The 18,121-nt window shown below is 38.0% G+C and overlaps 4 protein-coding genes across 5 annotated transcripts; 3 read left to right on the top strand and 1 right to left on the bottom strand.

Annotated features, from left to right (window-relative positions):
• Positions 1–1,147: 1,147 nt before the first annotated feature.
• On the top strand, positions 1,148–1,644 carry RB195_019941 (uncharacterized protein; the record flags this gene model as incomplete). 2 transcript variants are annotated; one of them, XM_064188022.1, is made up of 3 exons in its annotated part: positions 1,148–1,220; positions 1,328–1,428; positions 1,510–1,644. In XM_064188022.1, the coding sequence occupies 3 exons, from the start codon at positions 1,148–1,150 to the stop codon at positions 1,642–1,644; spliced, it is 309 nt and encodes a 102-aa protein (XP_064043903.1). The 2 variants fall into 2 exon arrangements, with proteins under 2 accessions (XP_064043903.1, XP_064043904.1); XM_064188023.1 differs by lacking the exon at positions 1,148–1,220 and having other exon boundaries at positions 1,336–1,428.
• Positions 1,645–3,952: 2,308 nt separating this feature from the next.
• RB195_019940 (uncharacterized protein) lies at positions 3,953–4,339 on the top strand (the record flags this gene model as incomplete). Its single annotated transcript, XM_064188021.1, has 2 exons — positions 3,953–4,150; positions 4,232–4,339. The coding sequence occupies 2 exons, from the start codon at positions 3,953–3,955 to the stop codon at positions 4,337–4,339; spliced, it is 306 nt and encodes a 101-aa protein (XP_064043902.1).
• A 103-nt stretch (positions 4,340–4,442) lies between these two features.
• On the top strand, positions 4,443–8,395 carry RB195_019939 (uncharacterized protein; the record flags this gene model as incomplete). The annotated part of the gene is made up of 5 exons (XM_064188020.1): positions 4,443–4,571; positions 4,723–4,868; positions 7,948–8,034; positions 8,092–8,224; positions 8,330–8,395. The coding sequence occupies 5 exons, from the start codon at positions 4,443–4,445 to the stop codon at positions 8,393–8,395; spliced, it is 561 nt and encodes a 186-aa protein (XP_064043901.1).
• A 461-nt stretch (positions 8,396–8,856) lies between these two features.
• Positions 8,857–17,219, bottom strand: RB195_019938 (uncharacterized protein; the record flags this gene model as incomplete). The annotated part of the gene is made up of 16 exons (XM_064188019.1): positions 8,857–8,913; positions 9,592–9,663; positions 10,625–10,763; positions 11,882–11,980; positions 12,236–12,317; positions 13,029–13,128; positions 13,206–13,345; positions 13,437–13,574; positions 13,653–13,712; positions 13,771–13,829; positions 15,126–15,247; positions 15,327–15,407; positions 16,640–16,704; positions 16,764–16,840; positions 16,901–17,049; positions 17,172–17,219. 16 exons carry the CDS (start codon positions 17,217–17,219, stop codon positions 8,857–8,859), a joined length of 1,488 nt encoding a protein of 495 aa, XP_064043900.1.
• Between the last annotated feature and the right edge of the window lie 902 nt (positions 17,220–18,121).

The following is an 18,121-nucleotide window of genomic DNA, read 5'->3' as shown; positions in this document are numbered from 1 at the left end:
TAATTACTAGAAGGTGGAATAAGCATCCATCCTTTCGGAATTATGGCAAAAGTTAGCTTTTTTAAAAGATAAAAAAACCATTACGATCTTTGTTTAGATGTTCAGGTAGCCAGGCTTGACTTTTTAAAGATATCATGTAAAACCAAAAAATTATCTGTAAAATTCTAATTCCTTGCATTTTTTTCTTGAGAAAATCCCAAATTATCAACAATTCTAAGGCAGACTGTGCCACTAAGTACACAGAAAGAGGCAGAACAGAGTTTACGAAAAAAAACGTGTAAGGGGAATTTCAAAGTTTTACGTGTACAGTTTTTAAGATTTAGAAAAAATTTTGTGGAATTTTTATTTTTATTTTTGAAAACTATGCAGTTAAGTTGGACAGTTAAGACTGAGAATTTCTTAAATCAATATCAAGTTCCAAGGAGTTACGTTGTTTATGCATTGTTTAAGTGTGAGAGTTCTATTGACTCGTAAAACATATAATTATTTCCTCTTCTTAACTGCAAATTGCAGAAGTTTTAAACTGATTTAACCACTGACAGCGATTTTTTTCTGTGCTAGAGACTCTATTGAATATTCTTTCAAACACAACTATCTAGAGTTGAACCAGATCACCAAATAAATACAGAAAATAATAGATTTATCAATAGTACAGACAATTACCTCCAGAATTAATAAACACTATCTCGTCTATACTACTATGAATAGTGATAACATTCTTATAACTGCCTGATCGTATTGTGGTCAAACGCTGTATCGTGGCGATCCTGGTGATCCTAATCAACAATACTGATACGTTGGTACACTGAGCAGCGACAAGTTCATGATCGACCAGCGAACGTACATCCGGTGGAACACTACGTTAGACTAGTTTCAGGGTCTGTGTGGGTTCCGTTTTCACTACCTTGAACAATTGGACGAAACACCCATCCAGGAATGGTGTGACATTTGACGGAATAAACGAAGGATTGTTCCAATCAACCTCTATTTAGGCCTCTGAAGACAACGAAAAAGCCCGAAACGTCAGGCTAATAAAGTTCCGATTTAAAATTTTCGCGGTCACACCAATAGAAAATATAGACATTCTTATATTTCTTATAAAACTTCACACTTTGTGAAAAAAATTAAGACGGTTTCTTTTTCAGAAATGCAAATATACCAGCTGAATGTATGCCCATTCATAAAACTACAGGTTTGTTTGACGTCATTGCCTCACACAGGTAACTGGGCGCTGTCATGTTACTGAGGGAAAGATAGGAAAAGAAAAAAACCAATCCTCTTCTTTGCTTTTTCTTAAATTAGTAAGATATTTTTGTTTTGGATTCAGAAGCTGCGATGGAGCTTAGGCACGAGCCCAATTATGGTCATGTGCTAGCTTCGCTTCGAATTCGTTGCACTGTCAGAGGATCAAACCATGGATTACATTTTGTAAGTAAAAAAAAACTAAGCGGACTGTATTTACAGTAATTTAACTTAATATTAACTGTATTTATAATCTCCCAGTTTCAGGTAGAATCGACGTCCTATTTTGTTCAATTGGAGAAACTTTGCAGAGGATGTGGCGAGGAATTGAAGGGAATGGACGAAGAAAAGACGATGAGGGAACTGAATGAGGAACGAGTCACCAGCCAAAGCGTTGGGTAGCGTTGTGGTTTTTTGGCGAATGAAAAAAAGACTTTAGAAGAAAAGACGCTAAGCGTTCATGACGTTAATCCAATGCCGGCTGTGAGCGGCTAAGTAACTGTCATCATGAATCGGATTTTCTCGCTCTGGACTGGTAAACCTGCTGGAAGCTTTTCTGGGATAAAATCAGAGTTCTTATATACGTGAACTGCATCAGTAAGTAAGCGAAGGTCAATGAGAGGAAAGGGAAGGAGGAAGACTGAGCTATAATTTGCGTTCGGTGAATGGTGCCTTTTAACTCCTCGGTGATGGACTCGACCTAGTCTGGATCGACTTTTTTCACTGGTCTTCTTACGGCCATTTTCAACCAGTTCATATATCTACATCAGTCAGAACGGGTGGTTATCACTTTCCAGTGATATCTGAGCTCATCCACAAGTGATCTGCAACGCTGCGACAACTGATTTGAACGACTTTACAAACAGGATAAACGTCCTTTCTTAAATCTACACTAAACTATTCAGATTTAGAAGCGGTTCTTTGAAAAGAGGACGTTTCTCCAGCGAACGATTTCAGGCTAGCTTCTGGACACCACCAATTTATGACTTAAGTTTGGAAGAAAATGTTGCTAAAGACTTAATTAACTTAATTAATACTAATATTAATATTAATTAATACTAGTACTTAATTAACTAATTAATTGCAGCTCTAATTCAAAGTTCACCAATTCATTCCGGAAAATCTGACCATTAAACAAACGCAATAAAACGAAGATTTTGGTTCAAACTGTTCAAAGGATGCATAGAGGATCCAACGCTGGCATTCATGATGAATCCTTACAATATTCTTCATATGTGCATTAGCAAATTCAAGCACAGTCCGTTTTCTTCCTTATTTCCTCTTTCCTCAACTTTCTCTCCTCGATCTTCTTTGGTTCGATGAAATATCCGCATTCGCACTGCAAGGACTCATTAGCGCCGAGGGTGCGCTTGTATGCGCTCATGAGGTTTCAAACGCTAATGGTATTTCCTCCAAAATTTCGCTCATATCCGGATTTTTGTTTTCGATCTCGATATTTTCTTTCTAATGTTGTGTGCAACAATATTTCATACATCCTGTTACTCAGAGCTATAAAAACAATATCCAACAGCTGTAAATAACCCTTAAATCCTCATAGGTTTTATGGTTGGGTAAAAATTAACACAGATATTAAAGAAAGCTAGTAATAAGATTAAAAAAGATAGAGAATAAGAAATAGAATCCACTGCGAATATCATCTAAACATGTCGCAGAAGGATTAAATCAAAAAATAAGCATTGCATAGTTACCAACTACATAAAACCGCTGTTGTTAGCTTTGCAGTCGTTTTAGTCCTCACTATTTAGAATTCTAAACATACTGAGTGTATTAATTCACTTTACTAGTAAAAAGAAAAAAAGAAAAGTAGAAAGTAATAAAACGTGCAAGACCAGTCTCACAACAACTTACCTCGCTCACTTCACGCACGATCATAAAACGTCTCTAATTTCCGGTATCGTAGAATCCACAAGGTGGATCGAAATTATAAGAAAAGAACGCCAATCGGTCTTTTGTTCAGAACTACTGTACTACTACTTTTCTATACATCTTTTGTTTTTATTGTTTTAATTAGTTCGTACCTATCCAACTTAATTACGGAACTGATTTTTACGTCATGCGTTGCTACCACCTCTTTTAACCCACTGAGCTTTATCGCTCAGAAACAAATACGGGTTTTTGGCTGCAGGCGTGAGAAAAGCCATGCTTCTCTATCTGTAATTGAAGTGAAATTTCCCAAGTGTCAGGGTACAAATTAATATTTATTGGCTTTAATTAATATGAGAGAAAGTTTAGAAAGATTTTTGTGCTGCTTTTGACTTGTTCTTTACTAACGCAGAAACAACAGTTGATCTACATGAATTCACACTTTTAAGGCTCGATTATAGGTGCGATTGGGAGGAGGCGAATCCTCCCGGGTGAAAGGGGTGCAGCTCAAGTGATGAGGATCACTTCGCCAACCGTTCACAAATGAAGCGGGTCCCTTCGCCGACCTTCCCAAAGTGAAGGAAGGTCGGAGCACTGACTATCCCGTGTATGAGGTTGGTTACCGTGTAGGACGGCGATCTTTGACAAACGAGCTGTTCACGTGTTTAAGAGCCTGAGAGGAAGCGTAGCGTGCCGCATCTACCAATATCTTGTTTACATTTCCACCATTAATATCGAACCTTCGCAGTCATTATCATTTCCAAGCTCTATAAATAAGGAAGATAAGCGTCAAGAAGGATCATTCTATCGCCATTGTGAGCAGCGGATGACCGATCACGTAGTGGATGGTGGCGGCGACCACTTCTCAGCTCCAGGAAACGAAGCTATGGATGGTACAACACTTCTCGATGACGAAGAGAATGTGATGCGTGGAGTCGAAGAATACTTCTACGAACTCTTGATCGATATGGACATGATCAGCAAATTTCGTCGCGTTCATCCAACACAAATCCAGACTGCTCAGGTAGATTTCCCTCTTGAAGATCTTCGTGTTGATCGTACCCGAATCTCATCGTTCCCTCTTATGTTCAAGTATTTGTTCCAGATGGTATTATCCCGAGAGATTTTGCGTGTTTGGGAATTGATCTACAATCATCGTTTCCTTCAAATGCATTTTGATGACAACAGAGCGCAAAGTGAAGAAGAAGCCTAAAAAGATGTAGTCGGCTAGTAGTTAATGTAAAGGTCCTGAATAAATAGAATGCGGATTTACAATTCTTCTAAAATCTCTCTTCAATTTCAGGGAAATTGGAGAAATGGTGAAATCCAATAGGGAATCAAAGACTACATCTTTGAAAATAAACTATTGTTATACACTGTTCATCTTCTACTTCTTGGCGGTTTCTCATGTTTTTATGAGTGGATTACCTCATAGATTACATAATGTACATGCAATCCACGGAAATATCCAAAAAATGCGTTTTCCCCAATTCTAAGTAAAAGACGCCTGAAATAAGCGGTGCAAGGCACCAATAGGATCCACCGAAGTGGCTGTAAGCAGCTAGGTGCCAGGGATTCTCTGCATTGAATATCCAGCTGTGGGGGAAACAGTCCGAGTTCGAGCTTGATTTATTGCATACAAAGGCAGATACGTTGAGAAACGTCTGGGTTGTTGTTGTCTTCGAAATAACAACGAGCATTGTTGGTGCTGCTGTCAACGCAAAATCGAATTTTCATTTGAAGTAAGTAGAACCTAGGATTATTCCTCGAATTGAATGAAACTGTCATTCGATGGAAAAAGCGATGCTGGCGCAACATTTACTGACAAGAATTCTGCTCAATGAAAGGAATGTGCCCTTGAGCAGTGTATACGAATTGAAAATTGACAATTTTTAATTGTATAATTAATTAATTACTATTTACTTCCAACCAATTCTATAGCGGCACAGAAAACGCAAAATTCCCTAGAGAAATCCAGGCTTTCGTGTCTTTAAAACACGAAATGGCCATCTTCACTCTTGAATCTTCGTTTAAAGGCAGCATACCACGAATTTAACGTGGTGAGGCAGGAACAGCTAGAGATGTTGTTGTAGATTGTGGGATCCAGGGTGATTCCGCTCTTCTGTCTCTGACCGTACTGAAAAACGGCGTGGGGACCGCTTTATTTCCTGCGAGGAACGTTCGAACGCTCCTCTGTACACAGTCCGTACAGGTTCCCTTTAAAGCCTATTCATTGGTTTTAATAGGCCGGCGGAAAAGTTCATTGTTTTTCTACCGATCGCACTTAGATGCGGCGCGTGGACGAGGATGGCGCGTTGCAACTGAAATCGTAGGAAGAACGGCATGTTCCACCCCGTATCTTACGATGATCACGGAGAAATGAGCGGAACCACATCTTATCCAGTAATCTGCAACCATAACTCTAGGTTTTCCCGCAGATTCCTTCACCACGTGAAATTTGTGCTATGTTGTCCTTAAAGCTATCTTTTTTTTTAAATATCTAATTACTAGAGCAACACAAAAGAACGAGAATTAATTAAAGGATAAAGGATAAAGTGTCTGGCGTCGATCAATCCGTTTAGGATGTTCACTTCAATTCAGAATCGTTTTGAGGTTACGAATGTGTAGCTGGCTTACACAATGACTTGCGGTGGCTAGCTGATGTGTCAAACCAGTGTTTTTATCCTCAAAGACAAGTCTGGTACCAATTTATCGACCCCGGAGGGATGAAAGGCTTGGTGAACACTAGGGCGGATTCGAACCTCCGATCGATCGTGCAGGAACCGGAACCTCTAACCGCTACACTAAACCCACGAGAATTAAATGTGTACATTAAAGCAGAGGCTACGCATGAGAGATCTGACTGTCAGCTGCTCGCGGTGGCTTCGCTTGTACAAAACGCAGTAATACCTTACATACCGTAATTGACGGTTTGATATGATCGCCTGATTCGTGATTGCTCGCATCTGATCACAAGTGTTTCATCCTTGAACATAGCCCAACCTTCTCGACCTACATGTGATATCCTTGTATTATGCAATATTTTCAAAATTTTGTGAAATCCTCTTCAGAGGCCAAAGAAACATCCCCCAACATCCCTTCGTACAGCAACATGATTGACAAAGATTTTCTTTCTTTTTGCTGGCACACAGACGTTTCTATGAAAATTGACAAAAAGGACTTTACTTAAACTAATTCTCCAAGTTGCGAGTTCTTGCTGATTTCAACTAAATCTATTATTTTTCGAAAGAAAACTTGTTTGTTGCAAATTTCTGTGCTGCTTGTTTCTTAACGCATCAATCAAATTAGGAATGGACTGCTACTATTACATTACTATTACAGTGGTTTTTGTTCGCACAACGTTGCAGGAGTGATCCAAATGTAAAACGTCAGGACAAAAACAACCTCGTCATCTGCGCACGTAACTTGTACGAGTCACAGATTATTATGTGATGCGGCCAATATATAGGAGAGGTGACAACAACAACGTGGTGCTATTTCTCAGGTGACGCCCCGGTAGTCTGACATATTTTGTAAGCAGAAACATAATTCTTGAAAAATTCTCCAATTAAAAAGTGGTATCATCCGCGTCGTTTGTCGCTACCACTTCATTGAAATTCAAAGTTACTAAAATTCAATCATCAGTAATGAGAACAAACGCTACGCCACGTTGTGCAGAAAAGCGATGAGGCGACGCGGAGCGCAATGAACCTGGCAAGGAGTATGCTCGCTCTTTTTTCGGCAGTGTCAAGTCAGAAATTGATACGCGTGATCCTAGAAAGTGTCGCTTTTCTCACATAATAAACTGGATAATCGCGAAAGTTTTTTTTTTCTAACTATAGTGGAGATTAGTTGAATTTTTTATACACTTGCTATATGCTACTTGTTGAGATTACTTTGATCAAATAAATTTTGTTAGATCTGAGTTATATTAATTTAGATTTTAAGTAGAAAAACCTGCATTTCTTTTGCACCAACAAAATACTAGAGCTTTATAAACATTAGCAAATAGACTTTTTTTTGCACAGTGTACTTTCATCGCCGCCATTTCCGAAAAAAACAAGAAACATGTGAGCAAGCATGTGACAAATAAAAAAGAAAAGCTTTAGGCAAGCATCTTGGACCGGTTGGTGGACAATTCCTGCTGATGTTGACTGTGTCCATGTTTAATTTAACTATGCCCTTATATCTCCAATAGTTAACTGTATTTTCAATAAATACGCTCACAACATGGGTAATTCATATCGTTTTTATTTAATTGGCTTTAGAGCTTCCCTTCAATCTCCTTCCAGTCATTTGAATTCATGTATTTAGTGGTAGACTGTTAAATGGATATTTTCAGACAATAACTTAAGTGTGAAGGTTCATGTCATGTCTGATTTAAATCTTGTATTGTACATAGCTCAGTCACAACTTTTTGATTTATTTATTTATTTTCGATTTCCCTTTATTTTTGCAACAGCGTGAGAACAGCTAAACGAGATTTTGAACCGTTTACAGTTGATCGTATCATAACTGAAATACGTGATCCTAAAAATGTCGTTCAAATTAAATACGGATCTTGATACGTGTGGTGAGATTCCCGTAAATCTCAGAAAACATCAGAAAAAATAGTTGTGAAATATGCAACGATAACTATTTAGGGAAGAAAATTTTCCCTAAAAAGATCACACTCCAAGGTCTATCATCACTCCAAAGTTAACCGAACCCTTTTCGGTTTTATTTTCGCATTATATACTGGAGGAAGAGTCTAAAAATCTTCCGATTTCAGGAAGTTTTTGGCGGGATTTCCATGTCTATGTATAGATTTCAATGCTTCAGAGTTTTGGAATCTGTGTTCCAGAATATGCGTACGATTATACTACTGCTTGTGATCATCACGATCTGCTTCACTATGCCAATGCCACAGTACTTTTTTTAGTTCTTAATTTTTTTTCTTTTTTTTTCTGATAATACATCTGTTAGAGACTTTGCATTAGCAGTGTTGGATGTGATTCCAGAATTGGCAGTGATAAATGGGGAAACACGTATATGGGCACACCTGAATCACACATATGGTTATTCTGCGCTAATCGATGGTGTACGGGAAAAAGATGAGGTAGGATGGGCATCTACTGTACTTTCATGCGTTTGTCACCAACAGAACAATTCTTAGTTTATTTTTTATTACAAACAAAACGCTTCAAATTTCAACATTTTTCAGGATTTCGGAGCCAATTCGGAACAACAATTGTGGAATAATTTCAATAAGAAATGGTCTCATCTATAGTAGTTGATCCATACAAAGCGTACTAAACGTAAACTACTAGGAAATCCAGGAAAAACCTCATAATTGACACTTTCAGTCTACAAACACCGTTTCTGTTGTTTCGGTTGCCGCATTACGACCTTTTCTGATCGATATTTTAGTAGTTGTGGATTTTCAGTTGATCGTATTTATAAAAATTCCTCCGCTTCGTCTCAATGATCGTAATGCGGCGACCCGTGACAAAATAAATAAATATGACAAAGGTTATTCATTAACATTGCTCAAATGCTTTGTGCTGCTCCTATAAATTACTATAAACGCTAAAGAATATATAAAATATGCATTACGTATGTATGTGATCTACTCGTTCAGCCCAAAATTCATATGTACAAATATCTATATGATATTCAACAAAACATGTAAAAATTGATAGTGTACAAAGCGGCGCGCGGAATCCTTAGAATCAGGGAGAGAGAGAGGGATCATCGAATGTCCGCAAACCATTCGGCCGCGTTCCGATCGCAATCTTCGTCGATTAGCTAAAAATAAGGGAAATTTCAAACGATGTCACTGAAAAACTCTTTGAATAACGTGTCATGGAAAACCCAGAAAAAATACCCATGAACTCAACTAAATAGGAGTAATTTTATTTTTCAATTTTAATTTAATGTTTTTTTTTAATTTTTGATTAATTAATTAATTATTTTTTAAATTTTAAATTTAAAATTTATTGAATGATCCTTTTTTCCAAATATGAAATATATGAATAACTAGCTATTTGCTCAAGAATGTATATAAATTGAGGCACCAACGATGCCAGCTCCGAATTTTTTTTTTTTTTTTGAGAATCTTGTCATCTGTACATGATTCCTACTTTGTATCGCAATTATTCTTTTCACTTTCTCTTTTACAATTTCGCTTTCACTCAAGATAGAATTTAGTAAATTGAGCATACACACATAAATAAAGTGAACAAATTAGAAAAAAATATTAAAATAAATTAATTTGAAAATATAAAAGAAACAAGAGCATCAAATAATGAAATTATTACAGCCGCTTGTTCGACGAAGAAATTGAGTCAAGGTGATGAAAAAAGTAAGTGGATAATAAAATAAACAATAAAATAAACAAATAAAAATGACAAATCTATGTATTGTCTCATTGATAAATTTTCCCTCATTCTACTCTCTCATTGTCGATAAATACCATCGCCATACCTGTGTATGAATATTCGGATAGACAAGGAAGTAGAACAGACAGAATATGACGAAACCAAAAAAGAACGACATCTGAAATATTTCACTACAAGGTAGATCTATGGGTAAGTAATTTATGTTTCTTTTTTTCCGCAAATACACTGCAAACAACGCTATGAAAAGTGTAAACATTCTTTAAAAAAACCCAAGCTTTTCTATCGAAGAAAACTCTTTCGAAGGAATTGTTAAAGTTTGGATTTTGCTTAAATTGCAGCCCGATGTTTAGGGAATGACAATTTCCAAAGGAAAACACAGTCACATTTTGACTTTTCCGATTCACATGTGAAATATTTGAGTAATTAATATTGTCTACATAAGTTCATACTCACATAAGTTGCAAATAGAAGAAAAATTAAATGTTACAGATGGATCAGCGTTTGATAGAAAAAGGCGTATCGTTCCCCGGAAATGTTTGCGCTTGCTGCGTAGTCAGTCCAGTAAATACGAGAACTAGCTTCATGTAAGCATTATTCTGCTAGATCAATAACACATAAATTTCATACACTTTAAAGTGTTCCATTTTTGACAATGTACTTGTCCCAACTTCGTTTCCGTTGCGCAGAACATTCCTGGAAATCCTCAGAGGTGAGGCTCTTCGGCAGTCGTTCGAAATTCTACAGTTATGGGAACAAAAGCAAGGCATAGGAGGTGAGTTTCGGTGAACGGGAATGAACCTCTGTGATAGATAACGGGACAGGAACTCACGGACAAACACTGTTCGGTGTGCAGCTGTACCTCAGTGAAGAAACAGCCAGCAGTAGGCGACAACTGCTGCAGAAAAAAAACCTCTACCCCTACCTAGACAGTAACCGACCCTACAGTTGGTCCAACACCATCAGTACAGTCTAGCTACAGTATCCAAACAACGGCTCAAGGCTACTCTACAGCAGCTCATTTCGCGTATTTACAGAACTGACCACGTATTCACGACCGATTCTTAGAAAATAGATTTTCCCCATGACCTCGTTGCTTAGGAAAGCTCAAAATTTCTTACCTGTGATATCCAGTGAAACCTATGCATGAACCGAGGAGTGAATTCAATAGTCTTAGGTTTAGGATCGATGGATATTGTCGATTCTAACTTCTCCGAAGGAACGGAATTGTAGAGACCAGCGGTTTGAGGTAGAGAACTTCTAAACCACTGCCGTTACTATCACATCATTGTGTCATGTACTAAACTAGACGTCCCATCGCTCGAAGCAGTAAGGAGCATCAAAAACTACTTTTTTTACCAGACGAAGACTTAAACCCTATATCTGGATTATTATCTTTATTGAGTATTAGTTAAGGTAGTGAAGAAACCACAATAGGGGCGGTAGGGCAGTGAATTCAAGTTAGAGAGTTACAAGTTGTTCTCAGCTTTTTTTTTACCGTAACATAAAAATGTGACAGAAATTATGACCTCCTTAAAGGCATCACCCCACGAACCTGAGGTTTCGGATTTCACGTGGAGTATTCGTATACGGCATAGTAGATTATGAAGAGGAGACTGATTCCGTCCATTTCTTCCTAATTACCGTAAGAAACGGCCCGGAAGATGCGGCGCGTGGACGAGCCTGGCGCGCTCCAATCGTACTCGTTGTAGAAAGTAGCCCGCCAGAACACTCGAAGCCGAATATTTCGGTCCATTATTTTACGGCAATTAGGAAGAAATGGACGGAATCACCCCCTCTCCTTAATCTACGATCCCGTATACGAATACTCCACCGGAAATCCGTACCACTCCAGATTTGTGGGGTGATGCCTTTAATGTTTTGTTGCACGTGATCTGCTGCAGCTCCATAGCTTCATACACGATTCTTTAAAATTGTGACTTCAAAAATTTGTTGTTGGGAACAGACGAAGAATATATCGGAATACGTTGATGGAAGAAACTTCTGTCGGAACATACATACTCTACTGAAAGTCCTCTGACAGAACGCGAAACTTAAAATGTAGTTATTTTCAATAACTTTTCGTCACTGTACTTCGATTTAATGGTAGTAGTCAGTCAAAAAAAGCAAAGTTTTCCTTTCCATTTTTTCAAAGCTAGCATCCGTATTTCAAGATTCTTGCATCTTCTATTCTTGAATACAATTTTTATGTATTTTCTACAATTAAAGAGCCTCTAGCTGATTTTTCTTGGAATTGTTAACCTCATAGGCACTCATCACACTCAACTTTCTTAGAGCTACAAGTTTGTTCCGTCATAAATATCACAATGAGCACAATAATATAGGCATATATCCGGGGAATTCAATGAAATACTCACTTCTTCAAACCATTCTGTTCGACGGTGCAGCTGCTAGGATCTACCAGACAGTTCGAGACTCGTACAATCGGTAGCAATCCCGCCACAATCGACGTGTCGCTGAACTACGGTGATTTCAGAAGTGCATTCAAAAATTTCTAACACATAGTCTCCGTCGAAAGTTCTGTCTTCGGTTTCCCAGTGTCGGATGATCACGACTGCCAATCGATACCGTAAAGAGGCGAGCGTACTGAAACTTGAGCTGATCGAGTTGCAGTCGCTCGCCCCACTGTCGTACAGGGCAACTGGGCGAAGGAACAGAAATTTTTGCGGGATACTATCCCTCAACAAAAAAAAATAACCTGGAAGACATACCGCGTTAATCTTAACCTTTGCCTCATGTACTTGACGATAGCCAATTTTATTAACGAGCAAAATACTATGCAAAAACAGACACCTGAAAATGTTCACCATACCGTAGCGAATCGATAAACAATGAACTGATCTCAGAATAATGCCTTCATGGAAATCAGATTGTCTACATATTGAATATTTTTGGTCCACTGCAAGACCGTGCACTTTGCAGATCATTACAGTCGCATACAAGGAGGGGTTACTTCAAGGAACCTACGACAATTTCTGTACTATATTCAGAATTTAAAGAAAAATTGCATTACGGAAGAGACAGAAAACGAAAGTATGTTGACTCAACGTCTTTTGAATGACAACATAAGTCTCCAAGACTTCTAGAAAATCCAAATCCCTGGATATGGTTACGATTCGTGAATGTCGTGATCTATGTATTTTCAGAGCTTATTTTCAGCAATATTTTGCTAATTTATTTCCTCACGCATCCCGCCAACGCAGTTTCGAACGTACAGAAACGAAAACGTTGCATGAATAGATGCGTCCTCTAAAAATTTGATGAGAAAAATTTCGAAAAAAGTCAACAAATATATATAAACATTGAAAAACGCAGACGGATAGCTACTTAAAAATAATTCATTCACTGTTTTTAAAAAATCAGAAGTTAAAAAATCTTCAAGAGTTTTTCCGATTTCCTGTTTTCGTACCATCGACGCACCAGCATAGTCGTAGATAAAAACTGCTTTTCCTTTCAAATTAAAAAGAAATCACTTTCTCTTCCCGTTGAAATAAGAGAACTCACCAAGATAAACATCCATTGCTTTGATATAACTCACCCGTGGCATTACCTCATTATATGAAAACAATAAAAATGTGATAGTAAGTATGATTGAGATCATATCCTGAAATTATGGTGATAAAACAAAATATCGATTTTCTGTCGCTTGGAAATGAGAAGAAGAATTTCCGCAAGCCTCACTTGGAAGGAGGTTTCGTTCTCCATCCACAGCGATACCCATGATGTAATGACTACAGCGGTAGAAGGAATGATCAACTGCAGGAAGCAGAATCCGGCTGATCGTGAGAAAACGAAGCAAACGTACAACCGCGAATAGTCGCCTAAACGGGGCTGTCACGACCTTTTATTAAAAAATAATGTCATTATATTATATATATTATTATTATTATTATATCGTACAGTATCACAAACCTGTCGCATAGCTCTCTACCCGACTTGTCACGTAACTCTCTTTGATCTGAAAGTCTGGTAGACGAATTTTATGCAGTATTAAGGCTTGAATTCGACCTTGCGACCACACATACCGTACTTGATCGGCTGTGTAACCGTCTAGAAAAGTTCAGTTCAAACAACTCGAATAGAGTGATTATAGACTCCGTTCCATACATATAGTTGAGAAAAACTTACAGCTTTCAATTCCAAGCTTACAGAGCTGAGAGTCGAACGGGAACAAGGTTAGATCCATTCCTTGAAAGAAATATTTAAGAAAATATTCACTTGTATAGAACTAATATTAAAATCTTACCACAAGTAACCACCAACGAAAGACGACGACTGTAGAGAATGCTGCCGTCGTTTCGTAGCCTGTAACGTATGCAAAACTCATAGATTTTTTTAAATCATAACCACAGCAATGTTTCTCCTTTTTTCCGAGATTTAATAATAAATTATACAAATTGGGGCGGGTGTGGCGTGGTCGGTTAGAGGTCCGTTGTAGCCAAACGGTCGAGGGTTCGAAACCGCCCTAGTGTTCAAGTTCAAACCAAGCCTCTCATCCTTCGAAATCCGGGTCGAGAAACCTCAACAATTACGAATTCCAGTAAAACGCGACGGCGCAAGTGGATTGATCCACCAGTGACTTTATCTTTTCTTTTAATACAGATTTAAATGGCTCCGAAAGATAGTAAAAATAAAATAAATAAGTACAAATAAATAACACTACAAATAAATGAATAAATTTTACAGTTAGTAACAAAATGTTGAAATAAAAAACTGTGTTTCTGTTCAGGTTTTAAAGGATATTTGCTGATTCTTTTTCAGACAATGTTTGACAACGCGCAGCGAACGAAGAAGAGTCTGAGCTGAAGAAGACAGTCGCGCTCGCTCACTCGTACGCCCCAAGTTGGAATGAGTGAAACCTCTCGTAAGCGAAGACAGGTGTAACGGTTCCTTCAAAACCTTTGCGGTTCGACCACGCTGCGCTCGGTGACCATGCTTACGCAGCCAGTCCCTAATTGATGATCCTCAAGAGATCCTTTTCCTGCACCTCCTTCCCCTTAAGACCCGCTCGGACGAGTCGACATTGTTGATCTACTTATCCTTTCATTCTTATAATTCATTTCGAATTAATCTTATAGTTGGAGGACTTCGTTATTTGCTGATAAGATTCTGTTTTCCGTCGAAAGCTCAGTGTTCAGATCGCCTTCGGACGTGTCAGAGGGTTTTGAATAGTGGATGTGATTCTAAAAGCTCGAGAGTATTTTACTACAATGTAAGTCCAGGAGTTCCAGCCAACCTCCATGCACCACCCCGCCCACCCAGGACTTCTCGAATTTCCGTAAGATTGACTTTTCTTACTGCAAACTAAGTCAAATCAAATAGACGTGTTCCAATTGTATTTGAATCGTTACAAAGACGTTTACTAAAGTGAATTGGAGCCACCGTTACGTGTCTCTAAGTCTAGACTTTTTGAAGTTCTTAAATTTTTAAATTAGCCTCTAACCTTGTTTGAAATGGTTACATTTTGCGAAAAACCAACGACGTCAACTTAGAAGAGTATGTGCTGGGAAGTGAGTTGTACGAGAGGACGTGAACTCCTCTCAAGCATCCGGTGAAGCACGAGTGCCGATTGTTCTCTGCTTGAATCAGTAGTAAACGTACCTCAACAGTGACCTGTGTGTAATGCTTTGTTTTCTTGGATTCTTCGATGCAATTGCATTCGGAACAAATGTGTCCGGATGCCAAAGGAAGTTCGAATAGCTTTCGTGTAACGAGATTTCCGTCTGAAATCTCTCGGTTTAGTTGTGATTACTGATTGGTTAGCAGCGCTGTTAAGCCACACGAGTAAATCATTGTGGTTACCTTATTCTTAAATTTTGCCTTACTGTACTTCAAACGCGGATCTCGCCATGCTTCTCTGTAGAACATCTCAATGGAATAGTCCTAAAATAGAGCGTACCGGCGAGCTCATGGAGTTGTTGTCTACTGACTTTTGATTATTGTTTTGACACATTTCCGTTTATAAAATTCTTCACCTAAGAATGGAAGAAAAACATCATAATGAGATTGTCCCCATTCCTTAAAAATAAGAGAAAGTTCTTTGAAATATACGCTCGCTACATTTTTTTCTTGGTAAAGGTAACCAGAAAAAGGCAATTGTTATTGAAGAGAGAGGAGGAGAAAATTTAATTTGTATTCGTCGAACTTGAACGAAATTATTTGAAGAGTGAAGTAATGGGAAAATAAATTTTTGGACGCGTTTTCGGCTCAGAATCTTTCTGAACAATGATTCTTAAATACCAGGAATCGAATAGATCAATCAGACGAAGCTGATCAGCAAGGAAGAACGTGCTGCTGACACTTTGCGACAGTACTCCACGAGGAAAACACTTACATAGCTTGAATCCCCATATGAATTACAGGAATTAGCAAAGTTTTAGTCTTGTTTATCCTTTAAAAGTTTTGTGAATATTTCACTACTTACTACCTTATTACTTTCTTTCTGCAATCATTCGTATTAATTCCTTGCTTGCGCAATTCAACGTCCTTGCTCTTTTTTTGATCTAATGGAACTCACAGAATTCATCATGTTCTCAATACACCTAAAAAGCAGGAGAGGTCGCTTAGCAGGAGTTCTTAATAATCCCCATGAGTTCGAGGAGTATAACCTAGCAAAAGTGCGTTAAAAATAGGAAAAATGCATACGAAAGCGGTATTTGAAGGAGAGTAAGAGGTATAACTAAAAGCGAATAATTATTAGTATTTTGTAAAAGATGGGCGCGCAGCTTATTGAAAACAACAATTACAAAAATGTTCGATTTTGAATGTTTATTTATTTAGTTATTTAACGCGCTCAATGGCGTGCGAAGAGGATGAGACAAGGATGAATATAAATAAACAATAGAAAATCCAGCAACAAGAACAGAATAGAATGAGCAGTGATCAGTCACGTGAACGCTTCTGGCACAGAGACGATTTAGTAATCAAAAACAAAACAAAAAGAAGAAAGAATTCAGAACGAAGAAGGAAGAAATTCAAAAAGAAATTGAATATGCAGTAAAGAAAAAGTGTGTGGAAGAAACTACATAAAAGAGGACAAACACGGATAGTCTCGAATGACTTTTGCTGATGCATTTATTTATTTATTTTATTTCTTTAATAGTTTATGGACTCACCATGGTCACCTCAGACACGGATCTCACATTGCTGACCACGATGGAAACGTTCACGGATACAGGCCCTGAAGCGGGATTCTCTGAGATCCATGATTTTCTCGCGAATGCAGTCTCCATCACCTACCGCCTTTCTCATCATCCGGGCATTGTCTATGATCGTATTTGATTTTTCTCAGAAATTGTAGAAAATCCCGAGTTTCTCTGCAATGAAATGATTGCTGTGGATTGTCGTTATCCGACTCAAAACGAACGTCACCTAACCCTTGTTCAAAAATGCTTGCTTTGTCTAAATCATGCTGCCGATACTCCTCTTCCTCTTCTAACTCTTCCAATTCTTCTGCGTTATCGTCAGAATCCATAGATAGTTGGTGTGACTTTTTCAGTACAAGTGCACCTCGTACAGCATTAGCCTGAACGTTTTTTTGTGAGGAGATGAGCCGGGGCTCATGGAGAAGGACTGCGAAGAAAATTTAATGCTCATCGGAGACTCAGTTAAAAGATATATACACGTATTTATTGTTGTGGAGCTCACTTGTTTATACAGAGAGACGATGGTTAGACAGAGGAGCAGGATCTGCATCAATGCGAAGTGCTCTGAAAGTCTTACATTTGTTATTTAGAGAAATTTCCCCGGAATGAATGAATGAATTAAACGAACTCAGAGAAACGAACATGAAAAAAGAGGAACGAAAAGAGGAAGAAGAAGTGCAGACGAGTCGTGCAGACCTGAGCTGGGAACATCTGCATAGCAAAATTTGCATTTTAATTTTAAAGATTAAAAATGAATTAATGAAAATTCAACTTCTAAATTCAACTTCAAATCAACTCGAAATGAAAAATTTGAAGCATCTTCAGGTGTACGAATGAGCATTGAAAATGATTACTTAACTTACTCACTGAAGTGTTATCGAATGATTTCAAATTAATTAATAATTACTATAATTGATTATAACTTGTGATTTAATTTCAATTTGTATTTGCTGCCTAGCGTTCTGATATGCGGAAAGTTGCATAATTATTAAATGACAAGTTGATAGGCCGCACATACGGCGGAACACTGCGTAAGAATAGATTTAACGTACAAGTGGTTTCCGCTTCCGCTACGTTCAACGAGTATCGTAACACCACGCCAGGATAGTGTGGCACTTGGCGGAATAAACGTAGGATTGTTCCGATTAAATCTCTATTTAAGACGAAACGAAGGTCCTTTTCGAAATTCTCGTGGGCACACTAATAGAAAACATAGCCAGAAGTTCCAATTCCAGGATTCCATGACATAGGAGCATGTGCTGCTAAAAAGGAAAAGATTTTTGCCTGGGAGAATTTAGAGAGGCATATCTTCGGAATCCATTATGTGTTGCTATCAGTAATAAAGCGGATTAGAAAAAGTATATGCAAAAATAAAGTTGTTTTTTGTTCTGAAACTTGCTCGACTCTAGCCACGGATAAAAGAGCATCCCCACAAATTCTATTTTATGAAAC

This window comes from Necator americanus, chromosome II (assembly GCF_031761385.1).
Source record: "Necator americanus strain Aroian chromosome II, whole genome shotgun sequence".
In the NCBI taxonomy this organism is placed as follows: Eukaryota; Metazoa; Nematoda; class Chromadorea; order Rhabditida; family Ancylostomatidae; genus Necator; species Necator americanus.
The sequence above is the reverse complement of the archived record's forward strand: the minus strand, read 5'-3'. Positions and strand labels throughout refer to the sequence as shown.